The following is a 22,898-nucleotide window of genomic DNA, read 5'->3' as shown; positions in this document are numbered from 1 at the left end:
GAAATGCCAGTTAACACGCCCATGTGAAGTTCTCCAAGTGATTTTGTCATATATAGGAGTATACGTCGAGACGCAGGACCGTTAAAAATTTTCCTGCACATATAACTTCACTGTATGCAGCGTGTATGAGTTTGTAAAGTGAGACAGAGAATGGCATCCAGCGCTGTGTACACGGTATGTATCTTTGCTTTGCTTGGCAGGGAGCTAAGCTAACTTAGCTAGCTCTGCTGCAGCTCAGTGCACTCTTTTTGACATTTCATTCAAACAGGTGAACCCAAAGTCATACGTGTGTATCAACACAGCACCGAAACACACAGCTCTGTGTCGCTGTTGTTACAGAAATTGAATTAGGCAATTTACGTTACAGAAGTCTGTTGAGGAATCGCTTCTTTACATTTCTATCTACATGTAGCCTGCAGGATATTTGGTTTGTTAATCAGTGTGTTTGTGGTTCGTCACAAGACTGGGAAGTAACTAAAGTCAAGACACATATATGTGCAGAGTACCTTTTAAGTACAACTAAATTCAGTTTGCTTCACATTAAAATGTGGTTAAGAATGGAGAAAATATTGTATTTTTATTACAATTGACCTCCATCTGCTTTACATTTAAATTCAGTTAGGAATGGTAAAATTATTGTACTTAAATTACAAGTATTTTCAAGCTACAGAAGAATAGAAAAAAAATCTATTTTGGTTACAAGTAAACTCAGTCTGCTCTACATTAAAATAAGTTAAAAATGGTCAAACCATTGTACTTTAATTAAATGTGAATTTAGTGTGCTTTACTTTAAAATGCGGTTTATTACTGTAAAAATATTGTAATTTAAGTACATGTGAACTTAATCTGATGTACATAAAGTATTGAAGAAATATTGTACTTTTATTACATGCAATTTCATTAAAATTTCATTATGAAAATGTTGAAAATGGAAAAATATTGTATTTTAATTATAAGTGAACTCCATCTGCTTAACATTAAAATAAAGTTAAGAATAGTGGAATCATTGTACTTAAATGACATGTAATTTCAAGCGGCTTCACATTAAAAAGCAGTTAAGAATGAAAAACTATCCTATTTTGATTGCATGTAAATTAAATCTGCTTTAGTTTAAAATGCAGTTTACTATTGTAAAAATATTGTATTTTAAGTACAAGTGAACTTGTATCTGATATACATTAAAATTTAGTTGAACATTAAAAAATATGGTACTTTAATTACAAGTAAACTCAATCAGATTTAGTTAAAAAATCGTAAATTATTGTACATTTTAATTGCATGTAAATTAAATTGGTTCTAAATTAAAATACAGTTTAGTATCATAAAAATCTTATAATTGAATTGAACTCAATCAGCTTTATGTGAAAATGCATTTAAATATTGTAAAAATGTTGCTAAATGTACTCACTTGCAATTTTAAGGTACTTCTATTTAAGTATTTCCATTTCATGGTACTTTCTATGTCTACTCCGCTACATTTCAAAGAGAGATGTTGTACTTTTTACTCCATAACAGTTATTTATTGAAGTAAATAAGCAGTTACTTTCAAAATATGTGACATAAGTAATGTAACAAATAATATAAATAGTGTGTTGTTATAGATTGAACAAATAATGTGCAGTTAAATATAGCTCAGAAAATCACAGCATGATGATGCTCTTGTGCCTTTACACAAGTACAATTTTGTTACAAAGTATTTTAAGATTGCGGTATTGTTACTTTACTTTTTTGTGGCCTCAGGTAAATACCACAGAAAACGTCACTTGTTTTGATAGCTGCTGGTGCAGAGACTGGTATCCTGAGGTGTACACCCTAGATTTGTTTTTGTACAATGAAAACCAGAGCTTTGCACTCTCTTACCTTTTACTAAAAATGTAGACCATATCCCATCTTGTGTCTTTCTTTACTGCTTGGTACTGTGAACTACATTTAGAATATGTTATGGTTACAGTGTCTGATTGTAATGTTTTTGTCTTTAATAGCATAGAGATCCTATGCTGAAGAAGAGAGATGACTTTGAGGATATTTTGGAGGAGAGGAGGAACTCCAGTGACCTGAGATACGCCCTCAGATGTTACACTCCAGTTGTTTATAAAGGAGTAACACCGTGTACATCTGGCATGCTGAAGAGCATGGTGCTTCAGTCCGATCAGATACACTATGTCATCAATCAGGTAAGTTAGAGGCTGACTGACAGCAGGTCGACATTCTGGTTTAGCCTGATGGACGTGGTCTCAAGATTACACTTGAAAATTGGCAAGTTAGTTAAAAGAAGCACTGTTTTTCTGGTAGTAGTCTAATGGTTAGCATTGTTGCCTCACAGCAAGAGGGTACTCCAGCTTCCTCCCACAGTCCAAAGACATGCAGGTTAACTGGTGACTCTAAATTGTCCATAGGTGTGAATGTGAGTGTGAATGGTTGTCTGTCTCTATGTGTCAGCCCTGTGATAGTCTGGTGACCTGTCCAGGGTGTACCCCACCTCTCACCCAGTGTCAGCCAGGATAGGCTCCAGCCCCCCTACGACCCCTAACAGGATAAGCGTTTACAGAAAGTGAATGAATAAAACTACAGTTAGTAAGTAAGTTAGTAAGTTATGGAAAGATAGAAAATAGTGCCATGTTGTAGTATTCATATTCATAAACTTCATTCGTATGGCTTTTCTTTTTTCTACTGGATTAAATATTATTTTCATTTTGAATTGTCAAGGTTTCCAAAGAGATGGGCAAGGCGGCTGATGACCTCCAGGAGGAGGCGTCGGCCATCTTGGAGGAGATGGCTCACAGTCAGCAGCTCAGCACCGTTCGCTTCTTTGCCTTCACGCTCAGCAAAGTCTTTAAAACCTTGTTCAGGAGCATCTGTGTCAATGAGGAGGGCATCCAGAGGGTGAGAATACACACATGTGACACTAAGAACAGAGTGTGAGTGAAATGCTAAAAACACTATGAAGGTGACGCACTCTCAAATACAAATACACACCTAATCTGTTGTTTGCTTCATTGTTAGCTCCAACAAGCCATTCAGGAGCACCCAGTAGTCCTGTTACCTAGTCACCGTAGTTACATGGACTTCCTGCTGATGTCATACATCCTGTATACCTATGACCTGGCCCTGCCTGTCATCGCTGCCGGCATGGGTAAGCACTGAAAGAACAAGAGTGTGTACATTGTTACGATATATACAAGCTTGAAGTGTAATGTTTTGTTCAATCAAATTAGGGTCAGAATATTAAGAACACTTCCCACTATATTGCAGTCCAACGCCATCACTGTTTGCACATGACCCCACAGTTTGTTTGTCTCTGCAGACTTCATGGGGATGAAGTTTGTTGGGGAGATGCTGCGGATGTCCGGAGCTTTCTTCATTCGGAGATCGTTCGGTGGAGACAAACTGTACTGGGCCGTCTTCTCAGAGTACGTCAAGACTATTCTCAAGGTGAGGATGCTGCTTTTTCTAGAATCCTTGTAGACATTTAAAGGGACATTTCACCTCAAATCAACAATGTATATTTCTCCTCTTACCTGTTGTACTCTTTATCAGTCTATATTGTTTCAGTGTGAGTTGCAGAGTGTTGAAGGTATCGGCCGTAGAGATGTCTGCCTTCTCTTGAATATAATGGAACTAGTTGGCACTCGGCTTGTGGTGCTCAAAGCACCAAAGTAATACATTTGAAAAACTCAACAGCAACGTCTCTTTCCATAAATCATGACCTGGTTACTCAAGATAATCCACAGACCTTGTTGTGAGCAGTTTCATGGAGGAACTGTTTTCTTTCTACCAAACTACACTTGCCAACCGTATCACCACATAGAAAGCATCTACTCATGAACTCATGAGAGGCTCGTGCAGTTAAACCACCTCTTGGCGTATCTAGTCTGGGCGTTTTACGTGGGATTGCCCATTGAATGCATCCCCACAAGGGGCTTACAGTATGACAGTACACATCATTCAGGAAATTACACCGTTTCATTCGATACATTGGCCAGCACTAAGTCACTATACAACAATTTTTCCATAGTATAAATTTCATGCATCACATTAAACCAGTCAATTAAAGTGCAAGGTTCTTGATTTAACTATTTTTTTGTTGTAGCTGTTGTACAGGCAACCAGCATTATTCTGAAAACATACACAATCTTTGTCTTTCTCTCCAGAATGGATTCGCACCAGTAGAGTTTTTCCTAGAGGGGACAAGAAGCCGGACGGCCAAGTCTTTAACTCCAAAGTTAGGTAAGTTACAAAAAAAAAAAGCAACTAGTTTCTCCTGCCGGCACATTTTACTGTTGAAACATGTATTAGTGCTGCAATGGTGTGAGATTTTCACAATACACTAACCTTCTTAGGAGAATATCACCATTTTAAGGTACATGTTATTACACAATTATTAGTATCAGTTGAAATGACCCTTAAAGAAACGAAAACATAGGATTTCTTTGATTGATCAAGTGTTGCATTATAATTCAGCCTTGAAACCACAACCTGATTCTCCTACCAGTTGCATTTTTCATACTGTAGATAAGCAAATGTTTACAGTATGATCAGAGTGAAACCAGTACATTGCTGCAATCCTAATATATATGTGAAAAAAAGGAAAATATTCTGCAATAGGTGAATCTTGCATTATTACTAATCAGCAAAGTAAAAACAATAAAATAATATTTCCACATGATTCTGCAAATATTTGTTCACTTTTCTGTGGTGCAACTTTTGTCACTGATCACCGATTTTATTCAACAAAGTTTTTCCTTCCCGTCCTCTTCCAGGTCTTTTGAATATAGTTATGGATCCATTTCTCAAAGGCGAAGTGTTTGATGTCAACGTGGTCCCAGTCAGCATCAGCTACGAGAGGATCTTGGAGGAGACGCTTTACGCCAGAGAACTGCTGGGTATCCCCAAGCCCAAGGAGTCCACCTCAGTGAGTCATTTCAACATCTGACCTGTTTGACCTGCAACACCTGTATCTGTCATATTTTTTGCAGCCTGAAAAAACCCCGTACATGTGCTGAGTGAGATGTCACGACCTCTGCTTCTCTTGTGCATCCTTCCTTTTGCAGGGTCTGATTAAAGCCAGAAAGGTCCTCAGTGAAGACTACGGCAGCATCCATGTGTACTTTGGTCAACCTGTGTCTGTCAGAAGTTTAGCCCAGGGCAAAGTTAACCGCTGCCAGTTCAACCTGGTACCAAGGTGCGATACTTCAACATTAAATTATGCATGTAGTATAAACGTACATTAAGCTATCTCATGCTTGCATTATCTCTGTTTTGTACATGTTGGAGTGAAAAAAATACATTTTCACTCTTGAAAATTGACAGTAAATTGGAATTAAAAATTTAAAAATCATAAATGTGAGTTCTCCATTTGCAGACACATCCCAAGGAGGCCTGGCCAGGACGTCCACAGCTTTGTGAATGACTCGGCCTACAGGCTGGTGCGGGCCCAGGAGGAGAACATGGTCCTGAAGCCGTGGGTCCTTCTGGCCTCCCTGCTGCTCCAGAACCAGGCAGAGGGGCAGAAACAGGGGATGGCACTGGACGAGCTGACCGCACAGGCCGTGTGGCTGCGGGACATTTCCCGGCAGTACGGCGCCTTCCTCCACTGGCCTGGTACGGCACGAGCCCAGCACTAATGTGCTCACCTTCATACCGCCATCAGGCTCTCTGTGTGCCCAAGTGCGCCATTATGAGTTTTCTTTCTCCCCTTCAGACCACGTCCCTCCGTCAGAGGTGGTTTCCTCCAGCCTGTCCCTGCATCAAGGTCTAGTGAGGATCTGTGAGGGGAGAGTCCAGCTGGCGGTGGAGCAAGGTTTGTTTTTATTTGTTTTTCTTGCCCTAAGTCTTGTATTTCTTTGCTGTATGTCATTTTTTCCCCATGTACCATTGGGAAATCTTACTGTTCTTCATATACTGATAATTTAAGTTACAAAAACATTTAACTGAGGTAAGGACATGTTCCCGAAGCAGAAAATTGTGATTGACTTTTATGCTAAATATTCATTATTATCAGTTCACTGTTCATTTCAAAGTTTTTTTTATGTACAAGCATCATAATAAGCAATATTTCTGTAGTTTTGCAGGGCTACACCTAACACTTAACTTTTTTAATCCCCAAATTTAGCATTTCTAAACAGTTAATAAATGACTATAATAACATTTATTTATAAAGTGCATTTCAAAACACTGACATGCCTGACATGCACCTCCCCAGAAATGTAACTACGCGTCGCAGTGACGCAGACCTCCTGTTTGTTTTTGTGTACTGACACCTTTTCCCTCAGTGGAAACAAAGCTTTTATTGACTTTTATTTCACAACAATAAATTGTGAAGACGGTAAAGCCTCCACTAAAATAGCATTTTAAGTCGTGTGTTTGATTTATCCTTCAGGGATTTATATTTAAGGATTTATCCAGGTTTCATATGAGAAAAGGAAATCTCGACTCGTTGCTAGGCTCATGTATACAATGTAAAATTACATAGGCTGCCGCTAATAACGTTAGCATGTTGTATTTGTGTGGAAAACGTGTCTAGTACAGGACAGTTGTTTTGTTGGTGAACATTGTGAGTTGTCATGGAGCCAAATTATACAGTATCTCACATAAGTGAGTACACCTCTCCCATTTTTGCAAATATTCCATTATATCTTGTCATGGGACAACACTATAGAAATGACACTTTGATATAACTTAAAGTAGTCAGTGTACAGCTTGTGTAGTAGTATAGATTTACCTTCCTCTGAAAATTACTCAAAACACAGCCATCAACATCTAAACAGCTGGCAACATAAGTGAGTACACCCCACAGTGAACATGGGACAGTTGTCTTGGTGCTCTTCACCAAGGTGCCACACATGCTGAAAAAGCACCAAGACAACTGTCCCTTGCCTACAGTCAAGTATAGTGGTGGCAGCATCATGGTTTGGGGCTGCATGAGTGCTGCCGGCTCTGGGGAGCTCGGTTCATTTAGGGAAACATGAATTCCAAGCAGAGCATGATCACCCCTCTTCAGAAACTGAGCCGCAATGCAGTTTTGCAACATGATAATGACCCAAAACACACCTAGAAGATGACAACTGCCTTGCTGAGGAAGCTGAAGGTGAAGGTGATGGACTGGCCAAGTATGTATCCAGCCCTAAACTCACCTGTGCACCTGTGGGCCATCCTCAAGCTGAAGGTGGAGGAGCGCAAGGTGTCTTCACATCTATCTGCTCCATGATGTCATCATGGAGGAGTGGGAGAGGATTCCTGAAGCAACCTGTGAGCTCTGGTGAATTCCATGCCCAAAAGGGTTAAGGCAGTGCTAGATAATAATGGTTGGCACACAAAATATTGACACTTTAGGCCCAATTTGGACATGTTCACTGTGGGGTGTACTCACTTATGTTGCCAGCTGTTTAGATGTTGATGGCTGTGTTTTGAGTAATTTTCAGAGGAAGGTAAATCTATACTACTACACAAGCTGTACACTGACTACTTTAAGTTATATCAAAGTGTCATTTCTATAGTGTTGTCCCATGACAAGATATAATGAAATATTTGCAGAAATGGGAGGGGTGTACTCACTTATGTGAGATACTGCATACCGTTACCTTTGTTAAATGTTGCTGTTGTCCCTGGTTTTATACGAGAAGAGGAAAAGATCGCTAGCCGTTAGGCTAATTTATACAATTTTACAATGTAAAATGCCATAGGCTTGTGCTAAAAACGTTAGCATGTTGTAGTTGTGGGGAAAATGTGTCCAGATAAAGACTAGTGTTTGTCTGTGAATGCTGTGAGTTATAGTGAAGCCAATGTGTACTTTTGTTTGAATTTGTCTCTTTTTCAAGCCATATTTAATGTGTGTTTTGGGTGAGTTTTGAATCAACTAAACTTTACAGCACTTCACAGGAACCTCTGCGGCGTAAGCTGTTTGTAGGGTCTGCGCACAACCATAAACCCCCTTTAAATGAAGACGACACACAGCACAAAAAGTTTCAGGTTTGCCTAAAGAAAAGCATTTTCAGGATGAGTATCCCTGTAGAATGATGCAGCTGCAGCTCTCAACCTATCAAATCATAGTACAATATGATTACATATGTGAACATTATCTCTGCAATGGTTGATTCAGATAAGGTGAAGGAGAAGAATATTAGAGAGGTGTTAGAACAGACACCGTGTGTGCCATTTGATTTTTCTCATGTACAAAGCTATATATTTAATTTGTATATCACTAATGGTGCTCAATACATCCAAATACAACCGTTTTTGGCATTTTTTTGAAGATTCAACCAGACCTCTATATATTTCCCATTCTCAAAATGACCACACAAAGAAAGTGAGTGTGAGTGTTGCGTCCAAATGGAGCAGATTTACTTTATCAAACATTTCTGTAACAATACAAACTCTGAAAACACAGGTGAAACTAAAAGAACCATCTACACTATTGTCCATGTATTTACACGTGACCATCAGAAAGTTACTGTCCATCATGCCACAACTGGAAGCAGTTCTTCTTAGAGGTGAGGCAGAGAGGAACCAGACACCTCCTGCAATACACCGCTGTCTTCACCCTGGGTGTTCCAGCATTGAGACACCTCTTGCAGTGCTTCCTGGCCCTTGTTTCCCTGTTGTCGAAGAATACGGGCATGCAAGTGGTGGGGGATGTGGGTGGTGGGGTGGCTTCTGAGCCGTCAGCAAACTCAAGCATCTGCTTGGCTAACACCTCCCTGAATTTCTTGTGGGTGAAGGGCTTTGTCTGGGTGGGGTCCTGCCTGACCTTGAACAGCTCCTTGTGTAAGAGGTAACTGTTGACGGCAGCGACGTCCACAAAGTGGTAAAAAAAAGTCTTGTACCACTTCTTCGTCTTCTGGTGGACACTGTACGATCCGATCAGTGCATCGGACAAATCCACACCACCCATGTTGCGATTGTAGTCCACGATGCAGTCCGGAACAGGTATGGACTTGTTTTTCCACACACCAGCCTCCTTCGCTTTCCTCAACACTGTCAGTCCGTTGTAGGCCTGGTGCACCGTGGAGCACATTTTAACCTCTCTTGTGTCCATCCACTTCACGAAGAGAAGTTTGCCACTCCTCATCCAACGAATGTCCCCCCTCTCAGCATTTTTGGGCAGGTTGTTGGTCTGGGTCTTTGGGAAGCCAGTGTTATTTGTCCTAATGGTTCCACAACAGCCAATGTTCTTTTTGGACAAATCAGTAAATAGAGTGGTGCTTGTGTAAAAATTGTCCGTGTACAGCGTGTAGCCGCTACCGAGGATAGGAAAGCACAGAAGGTCCATAACGGCAGAGTAACTCAGACTGCGGCCTGTGGGGCTCTGTCTTTTGCCTGTGTACACGAAAAAATTACACGTGTAGCCAGTAGATGCATCAGCCAGCACAAACAGTTTGTATCCCCACTTTGTGAGCTTGTTCTTCATGTAATGCTTGATGCTGATGCGGGCTTTGCTGGCGACCATCCGCTCATCAATGGACAGATTCCGATATGGCTGGAAATGGGCTTTGCAGGCGTCCACCATATCTGTGTACAGCGGCTTTATCTTAAAAAGTCTGTCATACTCAGGGGTGTTCTTTTTCTTTTCATTTTCTTCATCTTCTTTTGGGTCGCTCAGGTGAAGTGACCACAAAATCGCCTCAAAGCGGTCCCGTGACATCTTTCTACTGGGGAAGGGGAAGTTGTACGGCCATTTCTTCCTCCAGTAATCTGCCCTGTTGTGGACTGACACGAGGCCGGTGAAAATGATAGTGGCTAAAAACGTGTAAAAGTCCTTAACCGTGAGCGCTTCCCACTTGAAACGCACCCCAGCTTGATTTCTTTTGGCAGCATTGGCGTTTGTGTTTTCGATTATTGTTCTGACAACAGAAGTGGAGAAGAAGAGCTGGAAGAGGCTGATGGGAGACCATGTTGTGGTGGTGTTGATCATGGGTCCAGGGCTCCTGGCCGGCATGAATCTGAGAGGGTCAGGTTTGATGTCCTCCTCCTCTTTGTCATGCCACCTGTCGTCGTCGTCCTCCTCCTCCTTCTTCTTCCTCTTCTTCTCCTTCTGGTTCTCCTCCTTCTTCTTCTTCTTCTTCCTTTTCTTCTTCTTCTCCTTTTGCTCCTCCTCCTCCTCCTCCTCCTCCTCACTCTCCTTCTCACTCTCTGCAAGTGACAACTTCCTTTTTCCAGGCCTTTCGCTAGGTGAAGGAGCCAACAGTCCACCAGCTTTTGACTGCAGTGTCGATGTTAAAGGTCTTGGGTCAGTGGCAGGGGTCGGCACATAATCTTCATCGTCATAATCATCCTCGTCACTGTAAACCCAAATGCGGAAGCAAAACAAATATATATTAACTCAGTGGCCTCGCTCTGAAATTGCAATTACATGTAAACACGAAAGCAAGAAACGTGGTAAAATAAAAAAATAAACACACACACACACACACACACACACACACACACACACACACACCTGACATAGCTGCTAGCTCTAGATAGATGGATAAATCTACACACAACATATATAAGACGTTACCTTTCCGACGATGGAAGACAGTAATCCGAGTCACCGCTGTCTTGTGTGTAGTTCGGGTGCACGAGGTCCTCGTCCTCTGATGGAGAATCATTCACACAAAACGAGCTCTCGCAGTCCTTCTCCAGCAGTGCCAATACTTCCACGGGGTTAAAACGTTTCTTCAGACCATGCATGGCCATCTTTCTCTCTCTATTTTCACAAAAAAAGAGGTGAAAAAGGTCCCATACACAGCTGCAAAGCTCTGACTCCTTTTAAACGTAATGCTGCCTGTCTACACGGACAGGCGGGGCTCCATCTCGTTCGAGCCAATAGAATGAGGCCGTACCCACCCAACATGAGATTGACAGCACTGTCAGCCAATCAGAATTAGCAGAACGCCGTTTGTTGGGAAGTGCAGGCTGCTGTATACGGAAATTGTAATGCTTCCCCCAGGGTCCTAAAGGTCTTTCACAAAAGGCCAAAAGTTTGGAAGCAAGATCAAATTTGTAGCAAAATTGTTGTGTGTGTGTGTGTGTGTGTGTGTGTGTGTGTGTGTGTGTGTGTGTGTGTATGTATATATATATATATATATATATATATATATATATATATATATAAAAGTCAGTTAGTCTCTTTATTTATTTATTTTTCAACAATGGGCTATGTGCAATGAACAATAATCTGTTTCTCACATGCACTTTAGATATTTTGTATATATTTTTCTACTCTTCATATTTTTTATTTTATCTTTTTTTTATCGTTGATACTGAATGCTTTCTTTTGCATTAAAGTGGACAGTATCCCAATTTCCTTGTGCTGTGGTACACAAGTATGACTGTACTATGACAATAAAGATTTATCTTATCAGAATACAGTTTTACTACAGTTAGGATTTAGTGTGGATTTACCGGTATAATAAACGTCTCACGGCAAAACAGTAAAGGTAAGAGAAATTTTACAGCTGTCGTTTGGCGAAGCAAATTCTGTTCTTATTCTTTGGCTTCTCTATCTCTGATGCTTTGGTACAGCGTGCTTTGACATATATCTTCAGAAACTGTGGAGCCGCTGCTTTCATTTGAGGTGTATGCCATGTGTTTTGCATAAAGTGCCATAGAGGTAGAGCCAGGGTTGACACATCTGTGCTGTATGGAGTTTGATATGTAGTAATTCATTCAGTTGTTATATGAGTTGTATTTGGGGCATGTTAAAAAGGTTTATACAGGCTTGTAGCCCAGGTTCTCCTGTTCTGCTGTTTTCCTTCATGATTAGTGCATTGTTTCACACCGTGTGTGCTAAGTGGTACTAGGAGGTTGGAGATATAGCAGGAAGAGAGACCATGACAAGCCATAAAAGTGATCAGTTAAATCTTAAAATATAACATAATAACATACTGGGTGCCAGTGTAAAGAGGCTAAAACTGGAACCATGTGATCATGTCTCTTGGTTCTGGTCAAAACTATGACAAGTATGCTGTAGTAATAAGTAGATATTCAGAATTCTAACATCACCCATAAACTCATATCTTTTAAAATGACAACTGTTTTATAATATTATTAAATTATGGGTGGTCACAAGAGAAGATAGAGTAGTTGACAAATACATTAACTCTTTAACATCCAAACTAAGGAAAAAAACAATGGAAAATGTTTTTCTTTGGGCAATAATAACAGAAATCACTGTTTATTATTTTTTTAACAAACCCCATAGTTTTTTAAATGTAGGCCTCTACGAAACTGTTGAGATAGCTCTTCATGGCAATGGTAAAACAGCAAGAAAACATCAACATTACAAACCATATGTTGTTATAATGCTAGTAATATGTCAGTATACCAACATTTTAGTCAACATGTAAATTCTTTGACCATGGAATTAGAAGTAATACCACTACTCATATTATTTTCACATATTTATTCCAGATATTTACCATTAGAGTTCTTTCAAAACATCTCAGAAATGGTAAAAAAAATAATCACATTTTAAATTTTTTTTTCATCAAATGTATAATGGAATAACATTAAATGTATGTTTGATGGTGAAGATTCCCAGTCTTCCAGATCATGGTAATCATAAGTGCTATATCATAGGCAACTGGACTTGCTTGTGTTTCTTGAAGACATTTTGCCTCTCATCCAAGAAGCTTCTTCAGTTCTAAATGACTGGTGCAGAGTTGCAGGCTTTAAACACTTAAAGCACTTCAAACCCAACAACATACTGAGACAGAAGCTTGTCCACCCCAAGGACAGAACACCCAGACATAAGCAGAGTAAGGTAGTGTATCCAGTTCAGTGCAGCCAGAAATGCACAGATTTATACATTGGGGAAACACTCCACAAGCGCATGGCACAGCACAGGAGAGCCAGCTCGTCAGGTCAAGACTCAGCTGTCCACTTACATCTACAGGAGAAGGGACACTCCTTTGAGGACAGCAGTGTGCACCTCTTGGTCAGAGAAGAAAGATGGTTTGAAAGACGAGTAAAATAAGCCATCTACATCAAACTGGAGCAGCCATTGATAAGCAGAGGAGGTGGACTATGACACCACTTATCACCTACCTACAATGCGGCCTTGAGATCCCTTCCCAGAAGACTTCACACCCATTCTCACCTGGACCCTCTGACCCTAATGGCCAGGTGCGACTCACATTATGACCTTAACAACTCTGAAACTAAGAGCTCACATGTGACCTCAACAACTCTGTAAGGGTTCACACTCACAAAGCCTGCAACTCTGTACCAGTCATGAACTGAAGAAGCTTCTTGGATGAGAGGCGAAACGTCTTCAAGAAACTCAAGCAAGTCCAGTTTGCCTACGATATAGCACTTATGATTAAATGTATGGTATTCTTTTTCTGTGTGCAGAACAAACAGAAGTAAACATAACCCTGAGGCAATGACAATAATACTTTATGTGATACAACAAATATATAGTATTATATATGTAATTGTCTTCGGCACGAGGCCGCAGGCCGAGTGCCTACGACCGAATCAGCCGTGACGATATCACAGTACAACATCACGAGCTCGAGTGTGATATTGCTTAATTAACAACAGTGAATATAAACCATACTTACAGATGGTAGAGATAGCTTAATCACATGAAATTTAATTCAGCACATTTTTCATTAAGATATAGTGACACACAGTCTTGTCTACCAAACGGTTAAGCAGGATGTTAAGGGTAAATAAATTTTTAACACTTACATATATGTACAATGACATTACAGTGTTGTTCATTCATTAAATATGTATACTACACAGCTTATGAATGCTAAATAAAGACATGATATGTTAAAAAGAACCATTTTTGGCAACTTCTGATTTTTAAACTTTGTCCTGAAGCAGAAAGACCAGCAACGCCAGGGGAGCCTCGCAGCACCGTTACCCCAGAAGAGGAGCTGATGAGCCAGGCAGTCGTCATACTCTCCTGCGCCTCGTACAGGAACCAGGCGCTGCACGTCTTTCTCCGACCGGCTCTGCTGGCCTCGGCCATCCACACCGCCGCTTCCAACCAGAAACGTAAGACTGACACACAGTTTACCTACCTCAAACATCATCATGTGATATAACATACCTTAGGTCTAAATATTCAATACTCAAGAGGTTTATTGTCATGTACACAGCAAACGTAAAGTGGTTACAGGCAATGAAATTCTTACTTTGCGAGTTGCCCTGACACCACTAAAATATACGCTGACTAAACTAAAATAAATAAATAGAAAGATAGCAAGTATAATGCTTCCCACTGTGCAACTGTAAAAGTTGCGGAGGAGGGGGACGGACACAGTCGTAGGTGAACAGAGTGTACAGGAGTGGGCTCAGCACGCAGCCTTGGGGGGTCCCTGTGCTCACTGTCTTTGCGCCTGATGTCCTGGTACCAACCCTGACTGCCTGGGGTCTGTCTGTAAGGAAGTCCAGGACCCAGTGGCAGAGGGGGGTTGTCAGTCCAAGGGTGAAGAGCTTGTCAGTCAGCCTGTCTGGGATGACTGTGTTGAAAGCTGAACTGTAATCTACAAACAGCATTCTAGCAGAAGTGTTTTTGTGTTTGAGGTGTGAAAGGATTGTGTGAATGGCTGCATTGACGGTGTTGTCAGTGGAGCGGCTCTGATGATATGCACATTGCAGTGGGTCTATTGTGTTGGGGATGACCTGTTTAATGTGTGACATGACTGTTCTCTCAAAACACTTCATTACAATTGAGGTGAGTGCTATGGGGCGATAGTCATTCAGACAGGTTATGTTGTTTTTCTTGGGAATGGGCACAGATGACCGGGAGAGGGACAGATCAAAAATGTCTGTAAAGACCTCAGCCAGCTCTGAAGAGCAGACCCTCAGGGTACGGGCAGGGATGTTGTCAGGGCCAGCCAGTTTCGGGGGTTAGTCCTTTTCAGAACCTTACACACCTCGGTCGGAGACGTTTGGAAGACCTTATTTATCAAGTTAAAACCAACAAAACATCAATGTTGTCTGTTGCCAGGCATCAAATTGACGTTGGCATTAGACATTGTTGTTGACACAACTTCAAGTCAACCAAATATCCGTGTCTAATGAGCTGGACTTTTTTTCCACGCTAAAAAAATCACTCATTATACAGGTTTTAAAATGGTCGCTGAATCTCCTGCATGTTAAACATTGTGTTTTCCAGAGGAAGTCTTCAACAGTTTCAGCTTCCTGAGAAACATGTTCTCCAATGAGTTCATCCTCTGTCCTGGAGCCACGGTGCAGGTGAGGAACAACATTTATACACTGCTGTACTTTAAGTAAAGGTTAAGTTGATTTAATGGCCCTGTAGTAACCATTCAAACATGCGGCTGGGGTTTCATATTTCACTCATGTTGTGTCTTATAGGACTTCGAGGAGGCCTGTTACCTGCTGGTGAAGACGGGAGCTCTGCAGGTCACCCAGCAGGAGGTTCTGGTGACGGAAAGAGGACAGAGAACACTGGGCTTCCTCACCAACCTGCTGGATCCCTTCTTACAAGGATACCAGGTGAGGGAGACACGCACAGTACAGCTTTGTACATGTTTGGTTTTGTGATGTTTTTACAAAGACGGGTATTTGTTTGCATTAAAGAATCAGTCAAAGCAAACCCAGAGAGTGTCTGCATATTGGATTAAAGCTCCTGAACTTTATAAGATTTGAACAGAGGCAACGTTTTATTTATTTTTTGCTTTTTATCAGGCCTGAAGATGACCTGGTGGAGTTGATGTCTTTTGTTTCCGCTCACTTATTGTTTCTAATTTACATCACATATCGATAAAGTTTGATTGATTTGAAATATTTTTTAAACTTTAAAATTCTTTAAGTGTAAATCTAACAGCATTTATAAGCATAATCAGGGTGTCTGCATGTCCTTATAAAGTCTTAAATTTATAAATATCAGGCCTTCAAAGTCATTAAATAGTCTTAAATCTGAATTTGTGATGTCTTATCTCATTTACTCATCTCTCAATTTCTTTTGTCAAAATGCGTCATGAGCTTTGTGTAACTGAAAGTCCAAATTTCTGATGTTAAAAATCTATAAACATACAAACTTTATTCTTGCACTTACCTGTTGGCAAAATGCAGATTCGCCTATAGGCTTCTACTTAGCTTTATACTGTATATTTTTTTCTTATTCAATGCTTCAATAAGAAAAAACAATACTTGTGCAAAAACTTGTCTTAACTTTAATTAAAAATCATCTTGAAGAAGTCTTAAAAAGCATTAAATTCAAGTGTCTGACACCTGTAGACAGCCTGATAATTTTCCACCCTGTAATAACGGGGGTTTTCACACTGCATTTGCACTTTTTAATTAATCCAAAAAAAAAAAGTGGTACATCACACATCTGTAATGCCAAACTGCCTATTTTCTAGTATAATTTTCCTACAGCTTGACATACTCATAAAAGTACTTTATTAATCCCTCATATTTACATCCATATATGGTCTTAAATGTGATTCCAGGGAGCACTGTACTGCGATTAATGCATATATGTAGACACAATTTAAAGTACATGCAAACACCGTGCTGTTTTGATTTTCTTACTACATGTTGAGCCTATAGCTCCAGAACTGTGAACAAAGTCTGTGTTAAACTTTAGATGTCCTCTAGAGGGTGCTGTTAACATACCATCTTTGTTTGTGTGTGTGTTCTCAGGTGGTGTGCCGGTTCCTGTGTGAAGAGGCCACTGAGGCTCTGACTGAAAAACAGTTTATTCCCGCCGTCCGCAAGTTCATCGTCAAACATCTTCTAGCAGGTCTTACTTTAAAAATATTTCTGCTTGAGTTTTTACCTCTGCTCCTTACAAAATGTACTTAATATGTGTTGTATACGTGTGTGTGTGTGTGTGTGTTATCCAGGTAGACTAAGATACACAGAGGTGTTGTCATCCGACCTCCAGAAGAACTCTCTGGCAGCTTTGCTAAGACTCGGAGCTGTACGGAAAATCAAAGGGTATGTTGGTTTTGATCATCTTTGTTTCCTTGGTTGGTTAGATCAGCTGAAACATCAGGCAAACTTAAAATACAAGACAGTTATAGATACATTTAAGCTTAATTAATGATTTTATCTGTGTGGTCACAGTGGTCATATTCAGTATATCATGATGATTTTTGCTGCACTTTAAGAAGCTACATTGCTCGTTTTTTCTCATTAGCTGATTCATGGAATTATTTTCCATTTTCTTGCCATTAAGCTGTAAAAAAAATGTTTATCAGTTTAGTTTTATTTATTTAGGCAAATCACAAATCTGCTTCGTGAGGCTTTACAGTCTGTACATCATACAACACACTATCTTTAGACTCTCAATTTGTAGAAGAACAAACCTCATTAAAAAAACTTTAATTGGAAAAAAGGAAGAAACTTCAGGAAAAGCTTTAAAAAAAAAATCTTTATTGAACAACTGGTGAAAAAAAGAGAAAATCAACTAAGGAGGCATATGTGCTAAACAAAACACTAAACCAGAGAGAGAGATTTGATTTTTACAAAAACTTCATTTAAAAACATTAAAAATTATACATTGTTTTCAATAAATAGAGCTTAAAAGTGCTGTTCAGTATTGCACATTAAAATGAACACAACAACTTTAATCTAAATATAATGTTAATTCACCCCCTATGACAGAACATATTGTGTCATCATAGCACCATTGTGCTGACAAAACTATGCATGTCGTCCATTCTTGTAAAACCTAAAACCAGCCCAGAGTAAAGACATGAAAACAGGAAGTGCCTCCTGTCTTGTCCTTTACTCTGCTGCTGCTGCTGCTGATGGACAGTTTGGCCTCTCCTACTATCAGCTTTAGTAACTGCCACTTAAAGGTGTCAGCTTTTTTGTAGCTGACTTCCAGAATCACGGCAGCCTCAGACCACCTCTCGCCAAACTGTATAAAAAGTGTCCAGCACATCAAACAATGTAAAGACTGAAGACCTGTCTCTGCTCCAAAGAGTGGACAGTCACTTAAAACTGTGGGGTTGATCACAGAGATAAAAACATTTACAGCAGGGGCAGCATTTAAAATCCTCCACTGCAAATCCTTTGTCCTGTTTTTAAGAGGAGGGGTCAAAAGCAGACATGGACACAGAGTGAGAGAGACATGCAAAGAGAGACACACACAGTGAAAGACACAGAGAGAGGGAGACGCACACAGTGAGAGGCAGAAACAGTGACATGCAGAGAGAGATGCAAACAGAAACAGAGGGACAGACAGTGAGAGACAGAGTGAGACACAGAATGACAGACACAGAGACGCACAGAGAGACATGCAAACAGGAACGGGGACACGCACAGTGAGAGACGGAAGAGACAGAGTGAGACACACAAAGAGACAGACACTCAGAGACATGCAAACAGAAACAAGGGGACACACAGTGAGAGACAGAGTGAGACACAGAGAGACAGAGACCTGCAGAGAGAGACATGCAGAGTGTGGGAGACATAGAGAGAGACAGAAACGTGCAGAGTAAGACACAGAGGGAAAGACATGCAGAGAGAGACTCACAGAGACATGCAAAGAGAGAGAGACAGTGAAAGACAGAGAGGCAGAGAAACACACAAACGGGGAGGGACAGGCACGCAGAGAGAGACATGCAAAGAGAGAGAGAGACAGAGACAGAGTGAAAGACAGAGAGAGAAACAGGGACACACAGACACATGCAGAGATTGAGACATACAGATGAGCTTGTGGGACACAAACAAAATGGTTAGAGACATAGTCTTGTCGACAGGACAAACATGAACTGTAAGTACTTGTCTTAATAGTTTAAATGAGACAGAGACTGTCCCACTGGGAGGACAGAGCTAACAGGTACAGAAATAAGCAGCTCACTGAAGGATAAGGTGACAAGAAGATTACACAATGTGATATTTCTCACTTACCTGTTGTTGCATCCAGCTGTGGACGTGGTTTAGGTTTTATTTAGTATGAATAATCCACAGACAGCACTGTCACAGATTCTCACTGCAGCTACTCTCTAACAAAGATATAGTCCCCGTGAACTCCAGCTTTAGTGCTGTGAAATAACCAGTGTTTGTATTTCAGAGCGGAGCAGGGGACGTTAAAGGTCAACAAGGTGATGGTGAACTCGTTGGAAGACACTCTGGGTAAGAAAGAAGCTGTCAGTTAAACACACAGCAGGAATAAACACTGTTTTCTCTCCCTCCAAATCTTAAACTTGTATCTTTGTCCAGGAGGGAAACTCCCCACTCAGAAAGCCACCGTCGCCCGCCTCTAATTCAGCGACCTCATTAGCCTGAGAAGGGTCAAATCTCTCTACCTGCATCGACGGCGTCTCGGCTCCTCTCACGCGGCTCATCCCAGAGGCGCTTCAGCCAAACTGCTTTCTATGAGAGATGGAACAAAAGAATCGCCATCTGGTGACAGCTCAGTTAATTTTCTTCTTCTCCTCACCTCTTTTTCAACACACAGTCTTTCAGTTCTTTCTATTAAAAACCTTTTATATATATTCATAAAGCCGGATGATGAGTAAGGCCTTTGGAGGTGTATCGCTGAGCTCTTTGCCTCATTCTGGAAATCTGACCTTCTGCTATGAGCGGCTTTATGCAAGCTTGTGAATGTGCCAGCTCCACTCAGGATAGTGGCCATTCTCCATTAATGCATTTGATGTGTATCCTCTAACACTCGGCGTGGCGTTTCTTTGTGTTACCCTCAGTCTGTTCATCACCTGTTAGTCTTGTCTTTTTTTTCTGAGCACTTTAATGAATTTATTCATGCAGTGTGGCGTGGATCTGAACACTCTTGACATTGTTTTCTCTTTTTTTTCTTTTTGAGCAAATGTTGCTGAAATTGGCGGTTGCAAAGATTTTGGTGGTTACATATTTTTGTGTTTGGTACAAAGTGATTTTCTTCTGCACTGTCTGAACGAAAGGGTTTATATATTTGAGTTGCCACAGATCAAGGGCCTACTCCAAGAATATCTCGTGCCAGGTGTCGTTGTTGGATTCAAAGCACCCTCAGGCATTTTGCCAACACTCCAAGCTTCATTTGCCTTTGTTTACACAGTGGAGATAATGCTCAGTGTAATGCTAGTGTCACATAGTTGCCAAACTCCATTTAAAATTAAAGTTATTCATGTACTGAAACACAACCAGCTAAACCAAAGGAGAAAGTTTTATGTTTTTGTTCACTGTTTGAGATAATTTGCAAATTTTTTCTCATGTTCTCAAGTTTAGAATAATTAGTGAAGTTGCTTCCGGTACTGATTTGAAGTCAGAATATGTTACACACTTGATATCATTTTGTTACAAGGAAAAAAAAAAGAAAAGCCAAAATAAAACAAATAATAAGGAGCTTTTTTAAATTACCAGCCCAACGGGTGATTTTTTTTTTTTTTTTTTTTTTATTTAACTCAGGTGAACCTGTTGAGCCAACTAGCTCGCAAAAGTGGAATTTTTCTATTTTTTTTCCCCAAATTAGATTAGTTTAAAAAAAATCCTTGTTTTGATGCTATTCATTTGGTAGTTAATCAGCAATGTTACCTTGAAATGGCGTTCTGGTGCTGGCAGCAGATTTTGGGTTTTACAGAAACAGGCAGAGCAGCTTTAGAAAGGAAAAACCTTGTGGTAAAAGCCGCAGGGTCTCTACCAATTCAGGTACAGTTTGTTACAATAATGTTAATGATACTGATATTGTTGCCAATATGATGCCTGCGTTTTGGTGACTGTACTAACACAATACCTTTTCAGTGCAAATATTTCTCTACAAAAAACTTTTTTTCTGTGTAGCAAAATAGGCCAACTTTCTTAAAGGTGTTGTCTGAATTTTGTTTCACCACAAAAAGCCAAGAACTTTTAGGAATTTGACTAAAGACATTTTTATCAGTACTTAAAAAGTACTGCAGTTCGATACCCAAAGCAATGTTTGCATGGGATAGCTGGCAATTTGTCATTTAGCCTCAAAACTGCTAAAGCTCTTCGTAGAAATCTCACAAGTTGAACTTAAATTCCTCTGTTAAGGGAATACTTCATACCCAAAATGATCATTTGTATATCAGTTACTCAAGCTGTTACTACCTTTTGATTTGTGAGGACAGCTTTGTTTTTCTCACATGCTTCCACAGTGAATGAAGAATCCAAAAACAGAGAAAACTCTTGATGAATTGAAGTTATAGGGGGCCAAGTTTAAGAAAAACAAAACTGTATCAAAACATTCACTTACAAACTCTGACACAACTCGTGCAGTATAACTGAAGTCTCATTTATCTAGTTGTAAACTTAGTACTTCCCAAACACGTGCATTTTTGCCACAGAAAACCTTACTATGTAAAATACCGCTGAGATACGCTATTTGGACGCAAGTAAAAGCACGTTTGGGAGGTACTGAGCATACAACTGGATAAATGAGACTTGAATCACACTTCATTAGTTGTGTGAGAGTTTGTAAACTGATCTTTAGATATAGTTTCTGTTCCTGTTTTTAACACGTAGCTCCCTTTTACTCCATCAAGACTTTTTCACTTTTTGGATTCTTCGTTCACCGTGGAGGCTTGCAAGAAAAACAAAGTTTTCCTCGCAAATTCAACATAACACGGTGTGATTGTGCCAAGTGAGACATCCCACATTGTGTTCCTGGACCAACATTGTAATCAACCAATCATAGTCCTCTGACATCATCAGTGTGCTGCATCTGCATTCTTTTTTTCCCCCAAAATTTCTTTGTGTCTCTATTAAGTTTTCCAAATTTAAGTTTGCAATTTGACAACATCCTCAGTTACACTGAACAAAATCCTTATAAACTACTGCAGGATTAGTAAATTAGCTTGCTAACCAGGTAGGCTATGCTAACGAGTAAACTTACCAATAGGCTAGAATTTTAGCACGTTAGCTTGTTAAGTAGGTGGGTTATGCTAACGCTATTTGCCAATAGGCTAGAATTTTAGCACGTTAGCTTGCCAAGTAAGTGGGCTATGCTAACAAGAAAGCTTGCCAATAGGCTAGAATTTAAGCGTAAGTAGCATAAGTAAGTCGGCTGTGCTAACAAGAAAGCTTGCCAGTAGACTCAGTTATTGTTAATTAACAAATATGAAGCATAATATTATTTTCTGTCGCAAATACCTGCCATTAACACAGTTTCACAACCTACCCACTTAGCAAGCTAACTCTCTATCCCTGCAGCAGCTCACAAGAATTTAGTCCAGTGTTACTGAGGATTTTGTTCAACTGTACTAACTTCAATTGGAAAACTAGCTCACACAAAGCACAAAGGAATTTTGAAAGAAGAAGAAGCAGCAGCACACTGATGATGTCAGAGGCCTGTGATTGGTTGATCCAGGAACATGACCTACTTGACAAAATCACTTTGTGCGTGAGTAACTGATATGCACTAATCATTTTGAGGCTAAGGTATCTCTAAAAATGTTTAACAGCTTTCTGTAGGACTGTTTCAGTAGTTCCAATGCTCAGTGAACACATCTCACTGAATGATTAATGATACCATGGAAGATTAAAGTCATTATGAGTCCACAATCTCTCGCTACCAAATGCAAAACATCACTGTTAAGCAGTTTAGCCAAGCACACCTTTAAAAAAGTCACACTTCAAAATCATGTACTACCACAACAGCCACCTCCAGCTTATTTGATCACCAAACTTTCCAGACACTGAACTTGACTTTGAAACTTGAAAACACTTCAATTCACTGAAGTTGACTGAAGCAACAACAAAGCAGCTCTGCATCTAAGAAGTGTTTGCAGAACAACAAATCTGTGTGTCAACACATAATCCAAAGTGCAAGTGAACAGTGTGAGTCTATTTGTGTTTTTTCAATAACAGCTTTTATACTGTATAATGTCTAAATATTTGACTCCTTTGTGTGTGTGTGTTTGTGTGTGTGTGCGTGCACTCCTGTGATGGGACGTTTTAGTACCGACTGTACAGGCTAATGAAAAACAAAAGCATGTTAATAAAGTGTTTTGAAATACTAA

The 22,898-nt window shown here is 40.1% G+C and overlaps 2 protein-coding genes across 3 annotated transcripts; one reads left to right on the top strand and one right to left on the bottom strand.

The window, feature by feature from the left end:
* On the top strand, positions 1-22,898 carry gnpat (glyceronephosphate O-acyltransferase). Of its 2 annotated transcripts, none has more exons than XM_049589652.1 (17): positions 1-174; positions 1,983-2,174; positions 2,707-2,883; positions 3,004-3,133; positions 3,305-3,432; positions 4,152-4,227; positions 4,761-4,912; positions 5,052-5,182; positions 5,363-5,601; positions 5,702-5,800; positions 13,819-13,992; positions 15,119-15,198; positions 15,322-15,462; positions 16,615-16,714; positions 16,818-16,911; positions 18,998-19,059; positions 19,147-22,898. In XM_049589652.1, exons 1-17 carry the CDS (start codon positions 151-153, stop codon positions 19,188-19,190), a joined length of 2,043 nt encoding a protein of 680 aa, XP_049445609.1. In that variant the 5' UTR covers positions 1-150; the 3' UTR covers positions 19,191-22,898. The 2 variants fall into 2 exon arrangements, with proteins under 2 accessions (XP_049445609.1, XP_049445608.1); XM_049589651.1 differs by having other exon boundaries at positions 13,816-13,992.
* Positions 8,311-10,770, bottom strand: LOC125896783 (piggyBac transposable element-derived protein 4-like). The gene is made up of 2 exons (XM_049589653.1): positions 10,499-10,770; positions 8,311-10,277 (listed from the first exon to the last, which is right to left on the bottom strand). Exons 1-2 carry the CDS (start codon positions 10,675-10,677, stop codon positions 8,447-8,449), a joined length of 2,010 nt encoding a protein of 669 aa, XP_049445610.1. The 5' UTR covers positions 10,678-10,770; the 3' UTR covers positions 8,311-8,446.

This window comes from Epinephelus fuscoguttatus, linkage group LG11, assembly GCF_011397635.1.
Source record: "Epinephelus fuscoguttatus linkage group LG11, E.fuscoguttatus.final_Chr_v1".
In the NCBI taxonomy this organism is placed as follows: domain Eukaryota; kingdom Metazoa; phylum Chordata; class Actinopteri; order Perciformes; family Serranidae; genus Epinephelus; species Epinephelus fuscoguttatus.
Note: the sequence above shows the minus strand (reverse complement) of the source record. Positions and strands in the feature narration are given on the sequence as shown.